A 17,996-nucleotide genomic window follows, 5' to 3' on the forward strand; every position below is an offset into this window, starting at 1 on the left:
GGAGAGCCACCTGTCAAATGAACTAACCAAACAGATGTCGGAATACCAACACCTGTTTAAAGATTATCAGCTGTTATGTCCATCTCTTGAAGTTTCTGCACAGAGAAGGCAGAATTTCGGACCAGTCTCTTCAGTCATGAGCAACTCCCACGGTTTTCAACATCAGAACAGAGTTTCAACAGCAGAAGCAGGAAGGGCAAAGAAGGAGCCTCTCTGGGGTGTTCAGACACTCGGCCCTGCTAACAGCCTGCCCTCAGCTCCGGGCTCCTGGGTCAGCCTCACCTTATGGCCGCCACAGGGAGCAGACTCCCGTCCCGACAGGGCAGGGCTCAGCGGGCGCGTGTTGAGGGAATGACTGACACCCGTCTGCTTACAAACAACTCCACGCCTGGGGCCAGGTCACTTCAGCTACCACTCTTTCCTCCTGAGCACGCGAGGAAGCTGAACTCAGGTGACTGCTTGGACTCGGGATGTTCCTGTCCTGACTGCAAAGGTCTGCAGAAGAGATATTTTCAGTGCCCGCTCTATGGGGCTAGGCAGAGGGGCCGGGCAGGCAGCAAAGCCACGCTCGCGACCTGGCGCTTCAGGGTGCCCCTGTGCATGTGTGGTCATCACTCCTCATCCGCCTGACGGTGGAGGGGACCGCCCTAATCCAGCGAGGACACGCCCCCGCGCAGAGGCTGCGGGACCCCGGCCCTGGCAGAGCCCCCGGCCGCGTGCACCCACTCACCTGGTGCACTCCTCGAAGATGTCTTTGGATGGGTCCTCCCACAGTCTCTGCCTGCACTTGAGCACCACGTGTTCAGGTATTTCTGGAAGAGGGGCTGGCGAACCCTTCAGACGGCACAAACCAAACGCGACAGTTAGTGATTTCATGAATGACCAGCTGAAGGCAGAATCTCGTGCTTATTGACAACAGCCACACCGTGAAGGGGATGAAGGGACGGTCTGGGCGCCCCCTCTGCCCCCACCAGCCTCGCTGTCTGGAGTGCCGTGTCAGCTGCCTCTTCCAGCCATCCCCTGCAAGCCCCAAAGACGCCCGTACAGGCATGTGCGCAGCATGGTCCCCGACACTGGAGGCACAGGAGCCACCCAAGTGCCCAGCAGTGGGGGATGCAAACTCAGACACTGATATTGTTCAGCCTCAAAAAAGAAAGGAATTCTAAGACCTGTTACCACATGGAGGAACCTTAAGGACACTACGCTAAGTGACATAAGCCAGTCTCAAAAAGAAATATACTGTATGATTCTCCTTACATGAGGTCCCTGGACTAGTCAGATTCACAGACAGAAAGCAGATGGTAGGGGGCCAGGGGCTGCGGGCAGGGGCAGTGGGAGTTAGTGTTTAATGGGGACAGAGCCACAGTTGTGCAAGATGAAAACCGTCCAGGAGACGGGCGGTGGTTGACAGTCTGCACGTCAGTATGAACGCACTTAACTCTACTGAACTGTACGCCTCGAAATGGTTACGATGGGAAATTTGGTTTTTTTTTAATCACAATTGAAAATGTAAACACACACACTCAGAAACAGACACATCTTCCCCCCTCACAGAAAAGGGATAAATACATGTATAGCGCGGTAGGTATATGCTGACACCCACAGAGCTACCCTGCTTCCTCAATGACTGCATGGCTTCTAGAGAATGGGCTTCTGCCCCCTCAACAGTTCGTTGCCAGTTCTCGCCACGGCAAACATCACTGCTGTGAACGTTTTCCACAGCTGTGTTTTATAAGGTAGATTCCTAGAGGGAGAAATACTAGCTCAAAAGATACACACATTTATAACACTGGTATTTATTGCAAAACTGCTCTGCAAAAAGGCTCTAGGAGTCTATATTCTCAACAACATCCCCACACACCAGCTCTCCCCTCTCCTGACCCTCACGAAGAGGATTCTGGAAAAAGAAAACACACAGCAAAACTGCTGTCCTGATTTATTGAAAAAAAATACACAGATCACATTCAACTGTACATTGAACTTACTGATTTCTGGCTGTGGGGTAGCTGAATAACCACAATACAACTTTTTGTTTTCTACAAATCAAAGTTCATTATCAAAGATGCTGAACTGCTGCCGCTGCTAAGTCATGTCAGTCGTGTCCAACTCTGTGCGACCCCAGAGATGGCAGCCCACCAGGCTCCCCCGTCTCTGGGATTCTCCAGGCAAGAACACTGGAGTGGGTTGCCACTTCCTTCTCCAATGCATGAAAGTGAAAAATGAAAGTGAAGTCGCTCAGTCGTGTCCAACTCATCATGTCCGACTCGTAGTGACCCCATAGACTGCAGTCAACCAGGCTCCTCCATCCATGGGAATCTCCAGGCAAGAGTACTGGAGTGGGGTGCCATTTGCCTTCTCTGCTGAACTACTGGTAGACATATATAAGAAGTAAACTCACATTTCCCCCCAAAACCAATAATACTGTTATAACTAATAATGATTAATAGCTGTCATTCAAATTGCCTAAAACAACTGATGCATTATGTCATTTAGCCTCATAACAACCTGATGGAAGAGGCTTGACAAACTACGGAACGTTCTGGTGCAGCCACAGAAACAGCAGTGGAGCCTCACCTGAGCAGTGTGCCCCCAAGGCTACTTTCTTCCTACACGGAGAGGCTACGATGAGGGTAAACAAGTTTGGTCACTCACTGACTCATCAAATGCGCATTGTTCCAGGCACGGGGCCAAACAGAAAACAAGACAAAATTTCCAGCAGACAAAGCCATTAAATTCCAACACTTGTCTCAAAAATACACGTTTTACAGACATAGCTCTTAGGGTTTTCCATAGTATTATTTCCCCTCCAAAGGTCTCAATTTCCTAAAGCTAAATTAAACAGCAGGTTAATTCTATGAAGACTATTTAATGACTTACTCCAAATAGAGATCCTTCCTTCAGTGTCTTAGAAAACACACTAACAGAAATCTATTTCCACAGGAAGGAAAAGCAGTGCTCAGATCCCCCATGAGCAGAGACATGAGGCAAGCTAAGTGCAGCAAGCTAAGGATGGGACCACTGGCCTGATACCAAGCACAAGGAAAGCGGAATAGAGATTCCTTCTGCGGCTTTAAATTAAGGAACAATACTTATTTTTCAGGAAAGGTAATTGCCAGCGAAAATTTACCAAAGGACCCAGTGCCTTACTTTTTAAAGTTTTGGACAATGAGAACTCTGATGGGAAGGTCCACCAGTGGGGACGGAGAGGGGGTAGATTTTGCAGATATATGCTTATTATCCTCTGTTAAAAACACAAACCTGCATTATTTTTAAACTCGGGCTGTCTTCTACTGTTGGACTCCAAGAGCTGCTTACGCATCTTGGGTGCCCGATCCGAGTCCGACACTGGCCTGCTCGTATGTCCCCCACTCTCTTCCGCCTCTCTTCTTCACGGTGCTCTTTGAAGCACTGTACTTTGATGAAGTCCAGTTTATCTGTTGTTTTCTTTTGTTGCTGTCCTTTCAATGTCACATGAGAACCCACCGTCTAAATTGAGGTCGTGAAGCTTCACACCTGAAGTTCTACAGCTAAGAGTCACGCCTGAGAGGCTTCCTCTAGGAGCAGTACGGTGTTCACAGTCAAGTTACTTTTTGTATACAGTATTAAATAAGGGTCCAACTTCCTTCTTCTGCACATGGGTACCCGGCTGTCCCGGCACCATTTATGGAAAAGACTCTCCTTTCCCCGAATGAATAGTCCTGGCAGCCTTAAGTCAACTGACAGCTTCCAGACTCTCAGTTCTGTTCTGTTGATCTATATGTCTGTCCTCATGCCAGGACCATACTGTCCTGTAGCCTTGTAGTAAGTTTTGAAATTGAGAGGTGTTAAGTCCTCCAACTTTGCTTTTTAAGATTGTTGTAACTATTCATGACCCTTTCAGTATGTGTATGGATTCTAAGATCTACTTGTTAATTAATTAACTTGTGAACGCAGGATGCCTTTCCATTTTATTACAGTTCTGCTTTACTTTCTTTGAATGATGTTTTGAAGTTCTCGGTGTGTTAAATGTTGCACTTCTTTCGTTATAAACAATCACTGCTAACTCGTCTACTCTTTTTTATGCTGTTGTAAATGGAGTTGATTTAGTTTCATTTTTGGACTTTAAATGATAGTGTATAGAAACACAATAGAAGTTTGTTTAGTGACCTAGGATCCTGCAAGCTTGCTGAATTCATTTACTAGCTCTCGCAGCTTTCTTTCTCCCTAATGTGTATAAATACTCAGGATGTCCTATATACGACTGCTCCAATCTGAATGTGTGCCCCAAATATGTATGTTGAATTCCTAACCCCCAAAGTGATGATACTGGGAGGCAGAGCCTTGGGAGATGCTTAGATCAAGAGGATGGAGCTCCTGTGAGTGGGGCTGGAGCCCTTATAGTGGAGGTTCCAGAGACACCTCACACCTCTTCCACCACTTAACGACACAGCAAGGAGGTGCTGGCTATCAGCTTCCAGATGTGTGAGCAATAAATTCTGTTGTTTGTAAGCCATCCTGGAGTGTGAGGTCAAGTGGGCCTTAGGAAGCATTACTATGAACAAAACTAGAAGTGATGAAACTCCAGCTGAGTTATTTCAAATCTTAAAAGATGATGCTGTGGAAGTGCTGCACTCAATATGCCAGCAAATTTGGAAAACTCAGCAGTAGCCACAGGACTGGAAAAGGTCAGTTTTCATTCCATTCCCCAAAAAAGGGCAATGCCAAAGAATGTTCAAACTACCACACAGTTGCACTCATCTCACACACTAGCAAAGTAATGTTCAAAATTCTCCACAAGAGGCTTCAACAGTATATGAACAGAGAACTTCCAGATGTACAAGCAGGATTTAGAAAAGGCAGAGGAATCAGAGATCAAATTGACAACATCCGCTGGATCACAGAAAAAGCAAGAGAATTCCAGAAAAACATCTACTTCCGCTTCATTGACTATACTAAAGCCTTTGACTGTGTGGATCACAACAAAATGTGGAAAATTCTTACACAGATGGGAATACCAGACCACTTTTACCTGCCTCCTAAGAAATCTGTATGCAGGTCAAGAAGCAACAGTTAGAACCAGACATGGAACAACAGACTGGTTCCAAATTGAGAAAAGAGTATGTCAAGGCTGTATACTGTCACCATGCTTGTGTAACTTTATATGCAGAGTAAATCATGCGAAATGCCAGGCTGGATGAAGCACAAGCTGGAATCAAGATTGCCCAGAGAAATATCAATAACCTCAGATATGCAGATGACACCACCCTAATGGCAAAAAGCAAAGAGGAACTAAAGAGCCTCTTGATGAAGGTGAAAGAGGAGAGTAGAAAAGCTGGCTTAAAGCTCAAAGTTCAAAAAAGTAAGATCATGGCAACCGGTCCCTTCACTTCATGGCAAAGAGAAGGGGAAAAAGTGGAAACGGTGACAGACTTTATTTTCTTGGCTCCAAAATCACTGTGGATGGTGACTGTAGCCATGAAATTAAAAGACACTTGCTCCTTGGAAGAAAAGCTATAATAAACGTAGACAGCATACTAAAACACAGAGATATCACTTTGTTGACAAAAAGTCTGTATAGTCAAAGGCCATGGTTTTTCCAGTAGTCACATACAGATGTGAGAGTTGGACCATCAGGAAGGCTAAGCATGAAAGAACTGAACTGTGGTGCTGGAGAAGACTCCTGAGAGCCCCTTGGACAGCAAGGACATCAAACCAGTCAATCCTGAAGGAGATCAACCCTAAATATTCATTGGAAGGACTGATGCTGAAGCTTGATCTCCAATACTCTGGACACCTGATGTGAAGAGCTGACATTGGAGAAGACCCTTATGCTGGGAAAGATTGAGGCAGGATAAGGGGCTGACAGAGGATGAGATGGCTGGATGGCACATGAGTGTGGGCAAACTCCCGGAGATAATGAAGGACGGGGAAGCCTGGCAGGTTGCTATTCATGGGTCGCAGAGAGTCAGACACGACTGAGCGACTGAACAGCAGCAGGAGCAGGCACCGCTGCCCCTCCCGCTTCCGTACTTGTTGTGTCGACCAGGGCAACTCTTCACACTGCACCTTTCTCCTTGACAACTTCCCTTGCTATTTTAGTTTTTCTTCAGAGAAGGTGAGGAAGAAAAAAGAAATTAATAAAAAAGATTTAAAAGCTACATAAATGCAACCTCTCCTCTACGCTCTCCGTGGAACGTCTAGTGGGCACAAAGATAGTCCCACAGTGAGAGAGTGGCAGAGGTGGTTCAGACCCAAATGGGCTTTGACTCCAAAGTAAAATGGAGTCATTTCATTACTTACTTATTCCAACGAAGTAAACATGGCCATGTGCTCTAATTATTTAAGTCATTTACAAATCTTTATGCTAAAGAAGGGAACGCACCTTTCCCCCGAAGAACTTGTCCAAGACCAGGAGCCCACAGTGTCTTCGGTCCTCATCAGCGGCCACTTCATATTCTGCCTGATTGCAGAGACAACAGAAAAGAAAAATGTTAGTTAAGCTTCTTTGTGGACTTTTTAAGGTTTCAAAAATCCTCTGACTTGTGGAATTGACTTGGTGCCTTGAGAACCAGTGAGCAGCTCTTTTGATCAAGTATCTGCAGCTCTTCTTTGTAAAACTGATGGCCATGAGGGGAAAAACCGGCCTGTTTTTAAAGGATCGATAATGTAGTAGGCTTCCCTTGTAGCTCAGTCGGTAAAGAATATGCCTGCAGTGCAGGAGACCTGGGTTCAATCCCTGGGTCGGGAAGATCCCCTGGAGAAGGAAATGGCAACCCACTCCAGTATCCTTGCCTGGAAAATCTCATGAACAGAAGAGCCTGGTGGGCTGCAGTCCATGGGGTTGCAAAGAGTCAGGCACGACTGGGCAACTAACACAGTGTAGTAAGGAACACGTGCACAGTGCTCCCTGTATCCTACTGCATTTTCAGCCCTTAAGTGTGGCCAAATAGAATGGAGTAAGATGAACAACTTGGGCTGGCCTAGGCAACGGTGTTTCAGGAAAGCCCAAGAGGCACTCAGACACCTATGTGCAGTGCTCCCAAGGAAGTCAGTCCGCAACACCTGAGCAGGAGCCATTCACACACACGTGTCAGGGATCAACCGGAGGGCAGGTGACAGCACCCAGGCCAGAAAATGAAGTCACAGGCAGCACCTGATCAGTATCTAAACACCCATCGAGGATGAGCAAGGAACAAGGAATGGGAAGACAGAGAGGAGAGAGAGAGACAAGAGGGAGATTGCCAAGGCCGAGATAAGAGAATTTCAACAAGTTGTTCCGCAGAGTCCCCAGCCAGGCAGACAGGAGGATGCAGAGGCCTCACGAAGCCCAGGTTCTGCAAGTGGGGCCCTGAAGAGCAGTGAAGCCGAAAGCCAGATGGAGTTGAGAGAGGCGGGGAACGAAGACCCAGGGAAGCTGCTCTACTGAATGCACAGAGAGGACTCCAGGATGGAGGGCTCGTGCCAGCAAACAGCCTCCTCCCTCGCACTCTGCTCAGGCCTGGCACAGGGGCCGTGGCCTCGGCTGGCTGCCCTCCCAGAGCCGACTTCACCCTCTCCATTCAGGGCATCACACTCACCAGCACACTGGCTGGCACACTGTTTATGCAAAGACTGCTCGACTCAAGCTCCAGGAGCTCCAGATACGACACAACGGGCAATCGATGGGAGAGAAAGTGCTGCGACTCTGTTCACGCACGGACTGCTCAACTCAAGTTCCAGGAGTTCTGGATGCAATACAATGGACAACTGATGGGAGAGCAAGTGTTATGACTCCGTGATGGCCTCTGACGTGCCAACCAGACGGGTGGCCAACTCTAGGTACTCAAACACTAACCCAGTGTTGCTGGGAGAGAAAGTGTTGTGACTCCATGATGGCCTCTGACGTGCCAACCAGATGGGTGGCCGTCTGCAGGTGCTCAAACACTAACCCGGTGTTGCTGGGTGTTTGTAGATGTGGCCAAGTCTCTCTCGGTTGACTTCAATCCCAGGTAATCTGGGAGGGCCTTGTTCAACCAGCGCAAAGGCCTTTCAAGCAGAGCTGAGGCTTCCTCGAGAAGTTCTGCCTGAGGAGAGCAGTTTCACCCCACTGCTGGAGAGTCCTATCCTGCCCTTCCTGATGGTCTGAGCAACGGATTTCCCACCTCCAGCCAGATCACACCGTCATGTATGCTGATTCCTTGCAATAAATCTCTCAGCCTATCTGTTACCATTTCCATGTCTTTCCTTGGCCCCTGACTGATATAATTCATTCAACAAACACTGACACCGGAACAGAGCGAAAAACCATGTCAGCGGCCAGGGGAAGGAAATGGATAAGATGCCATCTGTCCACTCAAGGAGCTCAAAGAACCTGGCATCACCCATACAAGGAGAGACGGAGCCACAGTGATGCCTGGTGGCATACGCTGGTGTGGCTTATGCACCACAAGGCTACCATCGAAAGACTAATCCTGCTGCCACAGCCAGCAAGCCAGGCACCTAGAAGCTAAAGGGGTCACGATTCATCGGAAGACTCGGATGCACACCTGAAACTAATGCAGCGTTTGCATCGACTGCAGGCCAGGACAAAAGAGAGAGTTTAAAAAAGGGAGCACGCATGCTCAGCCACTTCAGTTGCGTCCAACTCTGCACAACCATATGGGCCCATGAACTGCTGGGCTCCCCTGCCCATGGGACTGCCCAGGTAAGAACATAGGAGTGAGCTGCCACGCCCATGAACTGCTGGGCTCCCCTGCCCATGGGACTGCCCAGGTAAGAACATAGGAGTGAGCTGCCACGCCCATGAACTGCTGGGCTCCCCTGCCCATGGGACTGCCCAGGTAAGAACAATGGAGTGAGCTGCCACGCCCATGAACTGCTGGGCTCCCCTGCCCATGGGACTGCCCAGGTAAGAACACTGGAGTGAGCTGCCACGCCTTGCTCCAGGGGATCTTCTCGACCCAGGGATGGAACCCGTGTCCCCTATGTCTCCTGCACTGGCAGGCAGGTTGTTCCTTACCACTAGTGCCATCTGAGAAGCCTTCAAAAGGAAGCTCTGACTGTCTCCCTCACAGCCATCTCTCAGCCCAGTCCAGGCACCAGAGAGGAGAGCCGGGGAGCTCCCAGAGCACGAGCAAACAACAAAACAGGCAAGGGCCCCACACAGTTTTCCGAAAGAATACATATAGGTACGTATTTCTAAAAAGCTAAGTCAAGGGGGAAAAAATGACTAAAATCCCCATGATATAGGCTAGTCCTTTGCATACAGTATGGAGTCAATACACATTTGCTCATGTGACTGGGACAGGCCAAAGCAGCGAGGGAAGTGTCATAATCTGGGCACAACTCCCAACTGTCCATTAAGCCGCTTCTGAATTTTATAGTGTTGAAGCTTCTAGTCTTGCCGGTGCTATCTATATGGTTTCAGAAACACAACATCTCCTAACCTAGAAGGAAATCAGGGTGAACGTCGAGCTGGAGACACAGAGATGTCAGGCAGACTTAGAAGGACGGTCAACTCCATTCACTGTGACTCTGCTTCCTGCGCTGGCTTCTTCCCTGTGCGTGCTCTGGGTGGAAGCGTCTCCAAGCACTCAGGGCGCCTGGAGGAGGCGGCTCTCAAGCGCTGCCTTCACCAGCTCTTTAGCCTTCTTGCAAGGGAAAGCAGCACGCTTCAAAGCTACATCGTAAACACCTTTGACTCTCCGAAGCTTGGGAAGCAATCTGTATGAACTACGACTTTATCCGCTTTAACCCAACAGGGCGCGCCGTCAGGACCGCTAGTCTCTGTGCCCTCACCGCGCTGCAGGGTCTGATCGCCTGAGAGAGCCCTCAAGCGAGTTTTCCATTTTTTTGAAAAGCCCGGGCTCGGGCGGCTCAACGCGGCGATAAATCACTCACCACTGCATCCAGGAACTCAATCCGCCTCTTCAGATCCCCTTTCGTGTCGCAGAACTGCCTGAAGAGGAGTCTTCCGATCGGCTGCTTGTCACAGAGGCTGCTGTAGTCCTTCTCTGGGTGAAGAGAAGACAACACACACAAGCTTTTCTGAACCTCACTACTTTTACTTGACACAGTGCACAGCAGAAACAGCACTCGCAGTGTTATTGTTGAGACCACAGTTTTGTTTACTAGTTCACACTGGGTTATCACGGATATTTAAAATTAAAGTGCCAAAGGCAGTTGGAAGAACAGATGAAGAAAGGTGTGTGGAGACGGACTGGGAATTCCCTGCTCCCCACCAGAGGAAAGGGGGGGGTTCCCTGGGGAACCCAGGGGCAGGAAAGGGCGCTGGGTCGGTCCTCCCACGACTCCACCCACTCCGTGTGTTAGGCACAAATTACACGCATGTGAAATTCATCACAGGAACATACTACTTTAGATTTTTGAAAACTTTTTTGTTTTGATACATTTCTATTCTTTCACAAGTTAACAAATATATTTTTAACGATTTTTTAACCATTTTTTTTTTGCTCTCTGGTGGGATAATATATTGTATACCTTACCTTACCCCAAACACTCATATTATCTTGAGAACAAGGCACTAAAATTTGGCAAAAGTGTCACAAGGACTATAAGGCAAAATCCTATGTTCAAAATAGGTCGATTTAAACTTCAGCAAGAAAATCAGTTGCTCTTTTAGCAGTGGCTCTGAACTTGAGCATAATTATGTTCAGATATTCCTATGGCTCAGATGGTAAAGAATGTGCCTGCAAAGCAGGAGATCTGGGTTCGATCCCTGGGTCGGGAAAATCCCCTGGAGAAGCGTATGGCAACCCACTCCCATATTCTTGCCTAGAGAATCCCATGGACAGACAGTCAGACAGAACTGAGCAACACCTTCACTTTTTTCACATTCCTAAACCAGCTATAAAGGTGAAGAATTAAGTGAAACTCATGAAAATCAAGCAGGCCCTAACAAACTCTTCAACTGAAGGGTTTATTAATGCCAGGTATAAGTAGGAACGAAATCCTGTTTAGATCACTGAGTCTGCATGTGGGGAATGCAGCCAAGGATATAAAACCATGTTTCCCATTGCACAACTGCTTGTTTCAACAAATGTCAGCAGCAGTTTGGCAAAAATTCTGCCACCCACTTTATCCAACTCAGCTACCACATTTTATTTAGGGATACTCACTCATTTCATTTAAAAAACACAGGATATAAAGTAGTTAAAGGGGTGATGTTTTTAAAAGTTGAGAGGTTTTTTGGTTTGTTTTTTGTTTGTGGCTGCACCTCGCAGCAGGTGGAACTTCTTTGGGGGACTAGGCTTCCAGCCCTCGCCCCCTGCAGTGGAAGTGTGGGGTCCTCACCACTGGGGGACCAGGCATCTAACCCGTGACCCCTGCAGTGGAAGCACGGAGGCTTAACCCCTGGACAGCCAGGGAAGTCCAAAGCTGGGAGCTGTAAAGGCTTTGCCCCCACACTCGGAGGTTCGTAGATCTTCCCGGTTTCCAGCGGGGTGGCAGATGGAGCACGGGTCTGCCGGCCTTCTCACCCAGGCTCCTCCTCCAAGGACCACAGACAAAACCACAGCGGAGGATGAAGCCTGACGCGGAAGGAAGGATGCAGGCGTCCCGGGGGTCAAGAGACCTGACGCGGAAGGAAGAATGCAGGCGTCCCGGGGGTCAAGAGACCTGACGCGGAAGGAAGAATGCAGGCGTCCCGGGGGTCAAGAGACCTGACGCGGAAGGAAGAATGCAGGCGTCCCGGGGGTCAAGAGACCTGACGCGGAAGGAAGAATGCAGGTGTCCCGGGGGTCAAGAGACCTGACGCGGAAGGAAGAATGCAGGTGTCCCGGGGGTCAAGAGACCTGACGCGGAAAGAAGAATGCAGGTGTCCCGGGGGTCAAGAGACCTGACGCGGAAAGAAGAATGCAGGTGTCCCAGGAGTCAAGAGACCTGAGCACTGCATGGGCTTCCCACGTGGCTCAGCGGTAAAGAAACCGCCTGCAATGCAAGAGACACGGGTTTGATCCCTGGGTCAGGAAGATGCCCTGGAGGAGGAAATGGCAACCCACTCCAGTATTCTCACCTGGGAAATGCCACGGACAGAGAAGCCTGGTGGGCTACAGTCCATGGGGTTGTAAAGAGTCAGACACACACACACAACAGTAGGACCCGACTGAGCAACTGAACAACAGGAAGAGAGAAAGCCAACAGCGCAGGACCGATAAAGGAGCCACCAGCGAGTCCTCAGAGACCAGGAAGCCCGCCCAGGCCTGAACACAACTGCAGTCCAGGGGACTTCAGGCTGAAGCCACTTTGCAGAATGTGGGTATCTGACAAGAGAGACACTGAGACCCCAGGGAGGCAGAGCCCGGCTGGAGGAACTACACGCTGAGCTGGTAAAGTGGGGCAGCGCTGTGGCCCCTGGAACACAGGCTCCGTCCAGATGGACCTCGCTGACCCACCCACCTTCCAGAACCCCATGCAACAGAGGGGTGCCCAGGAAAGTCGAACCACGTGACCACAGAGGAAGCCCCTCTCTTAAATTAGACACATATTAAACTTTATAATTAAGCATACATAAGTTTTATAATTAAATATACATTAAATTCTCCCAGGCCCAAGATTAAAGGCTCCAGTAAATGCTAAACATGACAAAAGAAGGTTGATTCAGAGGTAGGGACGTCTCAGAGGCATTCCCAGCAGCTAAGGAGAGACAAAACCTCTAAGAAAGAACAAAAAATTAACTGCAAAATGCAAAGATCCAGAGGGACACAGTAAGCAGTAACAATCACTTGAGGGGCTGTAATAAGAGAATAAGAAAGAAATCGAAGAGGACAAAATGGAAACCAAAAAGGATGACTAGTGAGTACAACGTAGAAGGAGCAAAAAACAGACAAACTAGAAACCAACAGCTCCATGCTCCTCGGCGGAGTGTGAGTTCAGGTCAGAACAGTTTCTTCTTTCTGGCTCCAGCCACACTGAACAGCTTCTAGATCGCATGGACTACACATCCCCTATAATGCTATGCTACTGTACCAGATTTTAATTTGTTAGGACCATCTATGGACCAAGATACACAGAGGCAAGCGACTAACCCCACAAGCAGTTCAGAGAGGCTGAAAGACGACACGCAGGGAGGCCAATGTGGAGGCAAATGAAGCTTCAAGGGGAAAAACAAAGCTCACAGCTTCAAAAGGCCTAGATGCTATACCAAGGAGTCTCCCTCCTTCCTGGAAGGAGCAGGTAAAAACAAACAACAGGAGAGAATTTCCTCCTCTCACTGTGTGCCAGGGCACCTGTAAGTCCTCTCCGTGGATCGTCGCGTTTGACCTTCACAGTTATTCTTACAAGTCGGGCATTTTGAAGACATCTGTGGGACATGCTCATGTCCGAGGGCCATCTGGAAGGACCCGGGCCGTGGACAGGGAGAGGGGCAGTGCACTGGGGCCGGGGCACCAGCCTGTGGAAGAGCACTGGTGACCTGAGGGAGGCGGCAAGCATGGGAAGGAAGGGCCTGCTGCTGCTAAGTCGCTTCAGTCGTGTCCGACTCTGCTCGACCCCATAGACGGCAGCCCACCAGGCTTCCCCGTCCCTGGGATTCTCCAGGCAAGAACACTGGAGTGGGTTGCCACTTCCTTCTCCAATGCATACAAGTGAAAAGTCAAAGTGAAGTCGCTCAGTCGTGTCCGACTCTTAGCGACCCCATGGACTGCAGCCCACCAGGCTCCCCCGTCCATGGGATTTTCCAGGCAAGAGTACCGGAGTGGGGTGCCATTGCCTTCTCCGAGGGAAGGGCCAGTTTCTCACAATAAAAGTGTCTCAGAAGGCAACTGGTTCCAGTTCCAAGTCCCTCAGCGGTGAGGAGGCAACGACAGGGAGGGCCGCTCTCGGGGACGTTGAGGAAATCGAGGGCTCAGAGCAGCTAGCCCCGAGCTGCAACAGATCTGCGTCATGTAGGCAGCACAGGGCAGACAGAGGTCCTTCTCAGACACACGTACAATCTCCAAACAAACACCACTGAACTTCACACTTCAAAACGGTTAAAGTGGCCACTTCTGTTACGTTTATTTTACCACAATTAAAAAAGACTTGTACATGAATAACTTTGGCCACCTGATGTGATGAACTGACTCGTTAGAAAAGACCATGATGCTGGGAAAGATTGAAGGCGGGAGGAGAAGGGGAAGACAGAGGATGAGCTAGCTGGTTGGATGGCGTTACCGACTCAATGGACATGAGTTCGAGTAAACTTCGGGAGTTGGTGATGGACAGGGAGGCCTGGCGTGCTGCAGTCCATGGGGTCGTAAAGAGTCGGACACAACTGAGCAACTGAACTGAACTGTAGCCATATTATTCATAACAGACAAAAAATGGAAAACAACTCAATGTCTATGAAATGATGAATGGATAAGTATAACATGTACAGTGGAAGAGTATTTGACAACAAAAGGAGGTAAGTACTGATCCACGCCACACAGCGCAGGAACTCTGAAGAGATGAGGTTAAGTGAAAAGAAGCCAGTCACACAAGCCCACAGAGTGTACAGTTCCCATCTATATGAAATGTCCAGGATCGGCAGATCCATGGACACAGAGGTGGATGCGTGGCTGCCCGTGGCTGGACGTGGGGGCGGGAACCGGGAGCACTACCAGGGAGCACGGGGTTTCTTTCCAGGTGATGGAAATGTTGTAAAACTGAAAAACTGACTGTGGTAATGGTTGCACAACTCTGTGAATATATTAAAAACCACTGAATTATACACTTTAAACAGGTGAATTATAGGGTATGCTAATTATATCTAAAAAAAATTGTTGTTTTTAAAACATAATGAGAAAAAAGATGTATTGAGGTTAAATAATAAGGTTGGATATGTTTTTCTAGGGGAAAAATACTCTGACTTTATGCTATCTGAAGTTAATTTTGATAGTTAAAATATTTAAACTTTCTTTAAAAGGAATTATAATGGTACTAAAGAAAAAACAGATTAAAAAAAAGTTATCTTGGAGTAAAGGTGTCTTCCCTAAATACAACAAAAAGTTCAGAGGCTAAGAAGAAAAATATTGATATATTTGTCTACATAAAAAATTAAAACGTCCATATTGAAAAAATACTGCAAGTCAAAAGGCAAGAGCAGAAATAGAAAATGTATTCACATTGAATATAAAAGGATAACTCATTTCACATACAAAGAAATTTTACAAATGAATTAGAAGAAAATAAAATTGAAAAACCCAAGGAAACTGCTCAATTCCATCCATAATTAAAATGAGACCATTTTTCAAATTACAATTTGACATGAATCTGAGCAAACTTCAGGAGACAGTGACGGACAGTGAGCCTGGCATGTCGCAGTCCATGGGGTCACAAAGAGTCGGATACAAATAAGCGACTGAACAACAACAAAAAGATGAAAAACACTGGCAACAATCAGTGTTAGCAAAGTCCCAGGCAAGGGAAAGGTGACAGAGTTTGCAGAGGCAACTTGGGAACATCAACACTTTGAATGTATATCCTTTGAACTGGAAATCACATCTCTAAACAAACAGTGATGGCTGCCCTCACGCACGGCTCTGCACATGAGTTCTTGGCTCACGTCAGGACCTGTGGCTAACACTCTCACAGCTGTAGAGTGGCCCATGACACTGACGCATCTTATTGTTTATCTGACCACTCTTTTCCTGAAGTTCCCATCAAGAATTCCTGTCCACACGCATAGAGAACTGTTTGGAAGAAGAATGGAAAAGGGTTACCAGCGTTCCCCTCTAGAGGGGATGATTGCCACATTTCTCTTCAGTTCTATCCAGAACAATGGGCCTATACTACATCTTACAGAATGTTCTTAATTTTATTTATTTATTTGGTCGTGCTGCACAGCTTGTGGGATCTTAGTTTCCCGACCAGGGATCGGAACCTGGGCCCACAGCAGTGAAAGAAAGTGTGGAGTCCTACTCACTGGATCACCAGGGAATTTCCAAGACCTTTTTAATGAAAAAGTCAATAGCCATATACTTTATGTTTCTAACGCACATTAGAAAACCCATGCGGTTTCTTCCTGTGAAGAATCCCGATGGTATAAGGAGAATCTATCATAGAGGATTTGAAACAAACAAGGCACTCAAGAGAAAATAACATCCAACAGAGGGAAACATCACGCACTAGACGCGGCCTCCGGAGAGGCAGGCGCGCCTCCGTACTCACCGACAGACTGGCGAAGCTCGCTGCACTGGCTGACCGGGGGAAGTCTCAGCATCTCCCTCCATTTCTTACTGCGGCCACTTTTCTTGTTAATCCCTCCTAAAAAGAAAAAAAAAGGATTTCTGTAACATTCAGAACTACGCATTTCTAACAGCTACTTACTTCCACTCAGGTGATCCCTGGGTTGGGAAGATCCCCTGGAGGAGGGCATGGCAACCCAGTCCAGTATTCTTGCCTGGAGAACCCCATGGACAGACGAGCCTGGTGGGCTACAGTCCATAGGACTGCAAAGAGTCAGACGTGACTGAAGTGACAGAGCACACGCGCACACGCACACGCACACACACACAGTGATAAATGGTGTGAAACAAAACCAGGCCACGCAAAGGCGGAGGGTGCTCGTCGGGCTGAGATGGGACCAGGAGAGGCCTCTCTGGGCCACACATGAGCAGAGACCTCGGAGGTGAGGATGCAAGCCTCTGAAAGGCCTAGGAGGACTGTCCCTAGCAAGACAAGAATGGTAGGAAGAGCAATTAGATAATAGTTTAGAAAGATGTTTTTATTTATTATTTGGCTGTGCCAGGTCCTAGCTGCAGCCTGCAGGCTTCTCTCCAGTTGCAGTGCCCAGGCTGCAGTGAGCAGGCTCAGTAGCTGAGGGGCAGGGGCTTAGCTGCCCCAGAGCATCTGGGATGGTAGTTCCCCAAGCAGGGATCAAACCCCCATGCCCTGCAATGGAAGGCAGATTCTTAACCACTGGACCACCAGGGAAGTCCCTTTCATCTTTACTGTTGATGACCTTCCTTCCTCTGAAGTTTCAGCTGTGTGGACGGATACAGGCACTCCTGTTGTCTTCTTGGGGCAGGGGCAAAGAACTGTGCTATTTGAGTACAACTGAACACCACCTGCAGCATGAACGGATTTCAAAAACAATCCTGAGTAAAGGAAAGTGAGTGAAAGTTGCTCAGTCGTATCCGACTCTTTGAGACCCCGTGGACTATTATACAGTCCATGGAATTCTCCAGGCCAGAATACTGGAGTGGGTAGCCTTTCCTTTCTCCAGGGGATCTTCCCAACCCAGGAATCGAACCGGGGTCTCCTGCATTGCAGGAGGATTCTTTACCAACTGAGCTATCTGGGAAGTCAAAGGAAGTTGGACACAAAAGAATTCAGACAGTATAATTACACTGATATCAATTTCAAAAACAGCTGAAACTTACATAAATCAGAGTAATAGTTACCTATGGGTAGGGGCCTGGTGTGCTGTAGTCCACAGGGTCACAGTCAGACACGACTGAGCGACTGAAAAACGACGATGACAACAAGGAAGGTAGGCTGATGTTTTTATTGGAATATAACTGCTTTACAATGTTTTGTCAGTTTCTGCTGTATATCATCAATCAGCCACGTTGCATACACACATCCCCTCCCTCGTGAACCTCCCTTCCACCCCACCACCCCACCCCTCCAGGATGCCACAGAGCACTGAGCTCAGTACCCTGACAGAGGAATGGATAAAGATGGTGTGGTATATACATACAACGGCGTATTACTCAGCCAAGAAAAGGAACGCAATTGAGTCATTGGTAGCCATGTGGATGAGCCTCAAGCCTGTCATACAGAGTGAAGTGAGTCAGAAAGAGCAATACACTGTTATTATTCCGTTACTAAGTCATGTCTGACTCTCTCTGCGACCCCATGGACTACAGCACGCCAGGCTTCCCTGTCCTTCACCATCTCCCAGAGCTTGCTCAAACTCATGTCCATTGAGTCAGTGATGCTATCCAACTCTCTCATCCTCTGCCACCCACTTCTCTTCTTGCCCTGTCTTTCCCAGCATCAGGGTCTTTACAATGATAGGCTCTTCACATTAACACATATATACGGAATCTAGA

At 48.2% G+C, this 17,996-nt stretch overlaps 1 protein-coding gene across 13 annotated transcripts in view; it reads right to left on the reverse strand.

The window, feature by feature from the left end:
* Window positions 1-17,996, reverse strand: part of GRK4 (G protein-coupled receptor kinase 4) — a 58,542-nt gene that overhangs the window by 26,876 nt on the left and 13,670 nt on the right. For all 13 annotated transcript variants that reach the window (XM_061421007.1, XM_061420997.1, XM_061420995.1 and 10 more), the window contains 4 exons: window positions 16,108-16,203; window positions 9,859-9,971; window positions 6,362-6,439; window positions 731-834 (listed from right to left, as the gene is read on the reverse strand). In XM_061421007.1, coding sequence (XP_061276991.1) covers window positions 731-834; window positions 6,362-6,439; window positions 9,859-9,971; window positions 16,108-16,203 — 391 coding nt within the window. The remainder of the gene's footprint in view (window positions 1-730; window positions 835-6,361; window positions 6,440-9,858; window positions 9,972-16,107; window positions 16,204-17,996) is intronic.

The sequence above is a fragment of the Bos javanicus genome, chromosome 6 (assembly GCF_032452875.1).
Source record: "Bos javanicus breed banteng chromosome 6, ARS-OSU_banteng_1.0, whole genome shotgun sequence".
Taxonomy (NCBI): domain Eukaryota; kingdom Metazoa; phylum Chordata; class Mammalia; order Artiodactyla; family Bovidae; genus Bos; species Bos javanicus.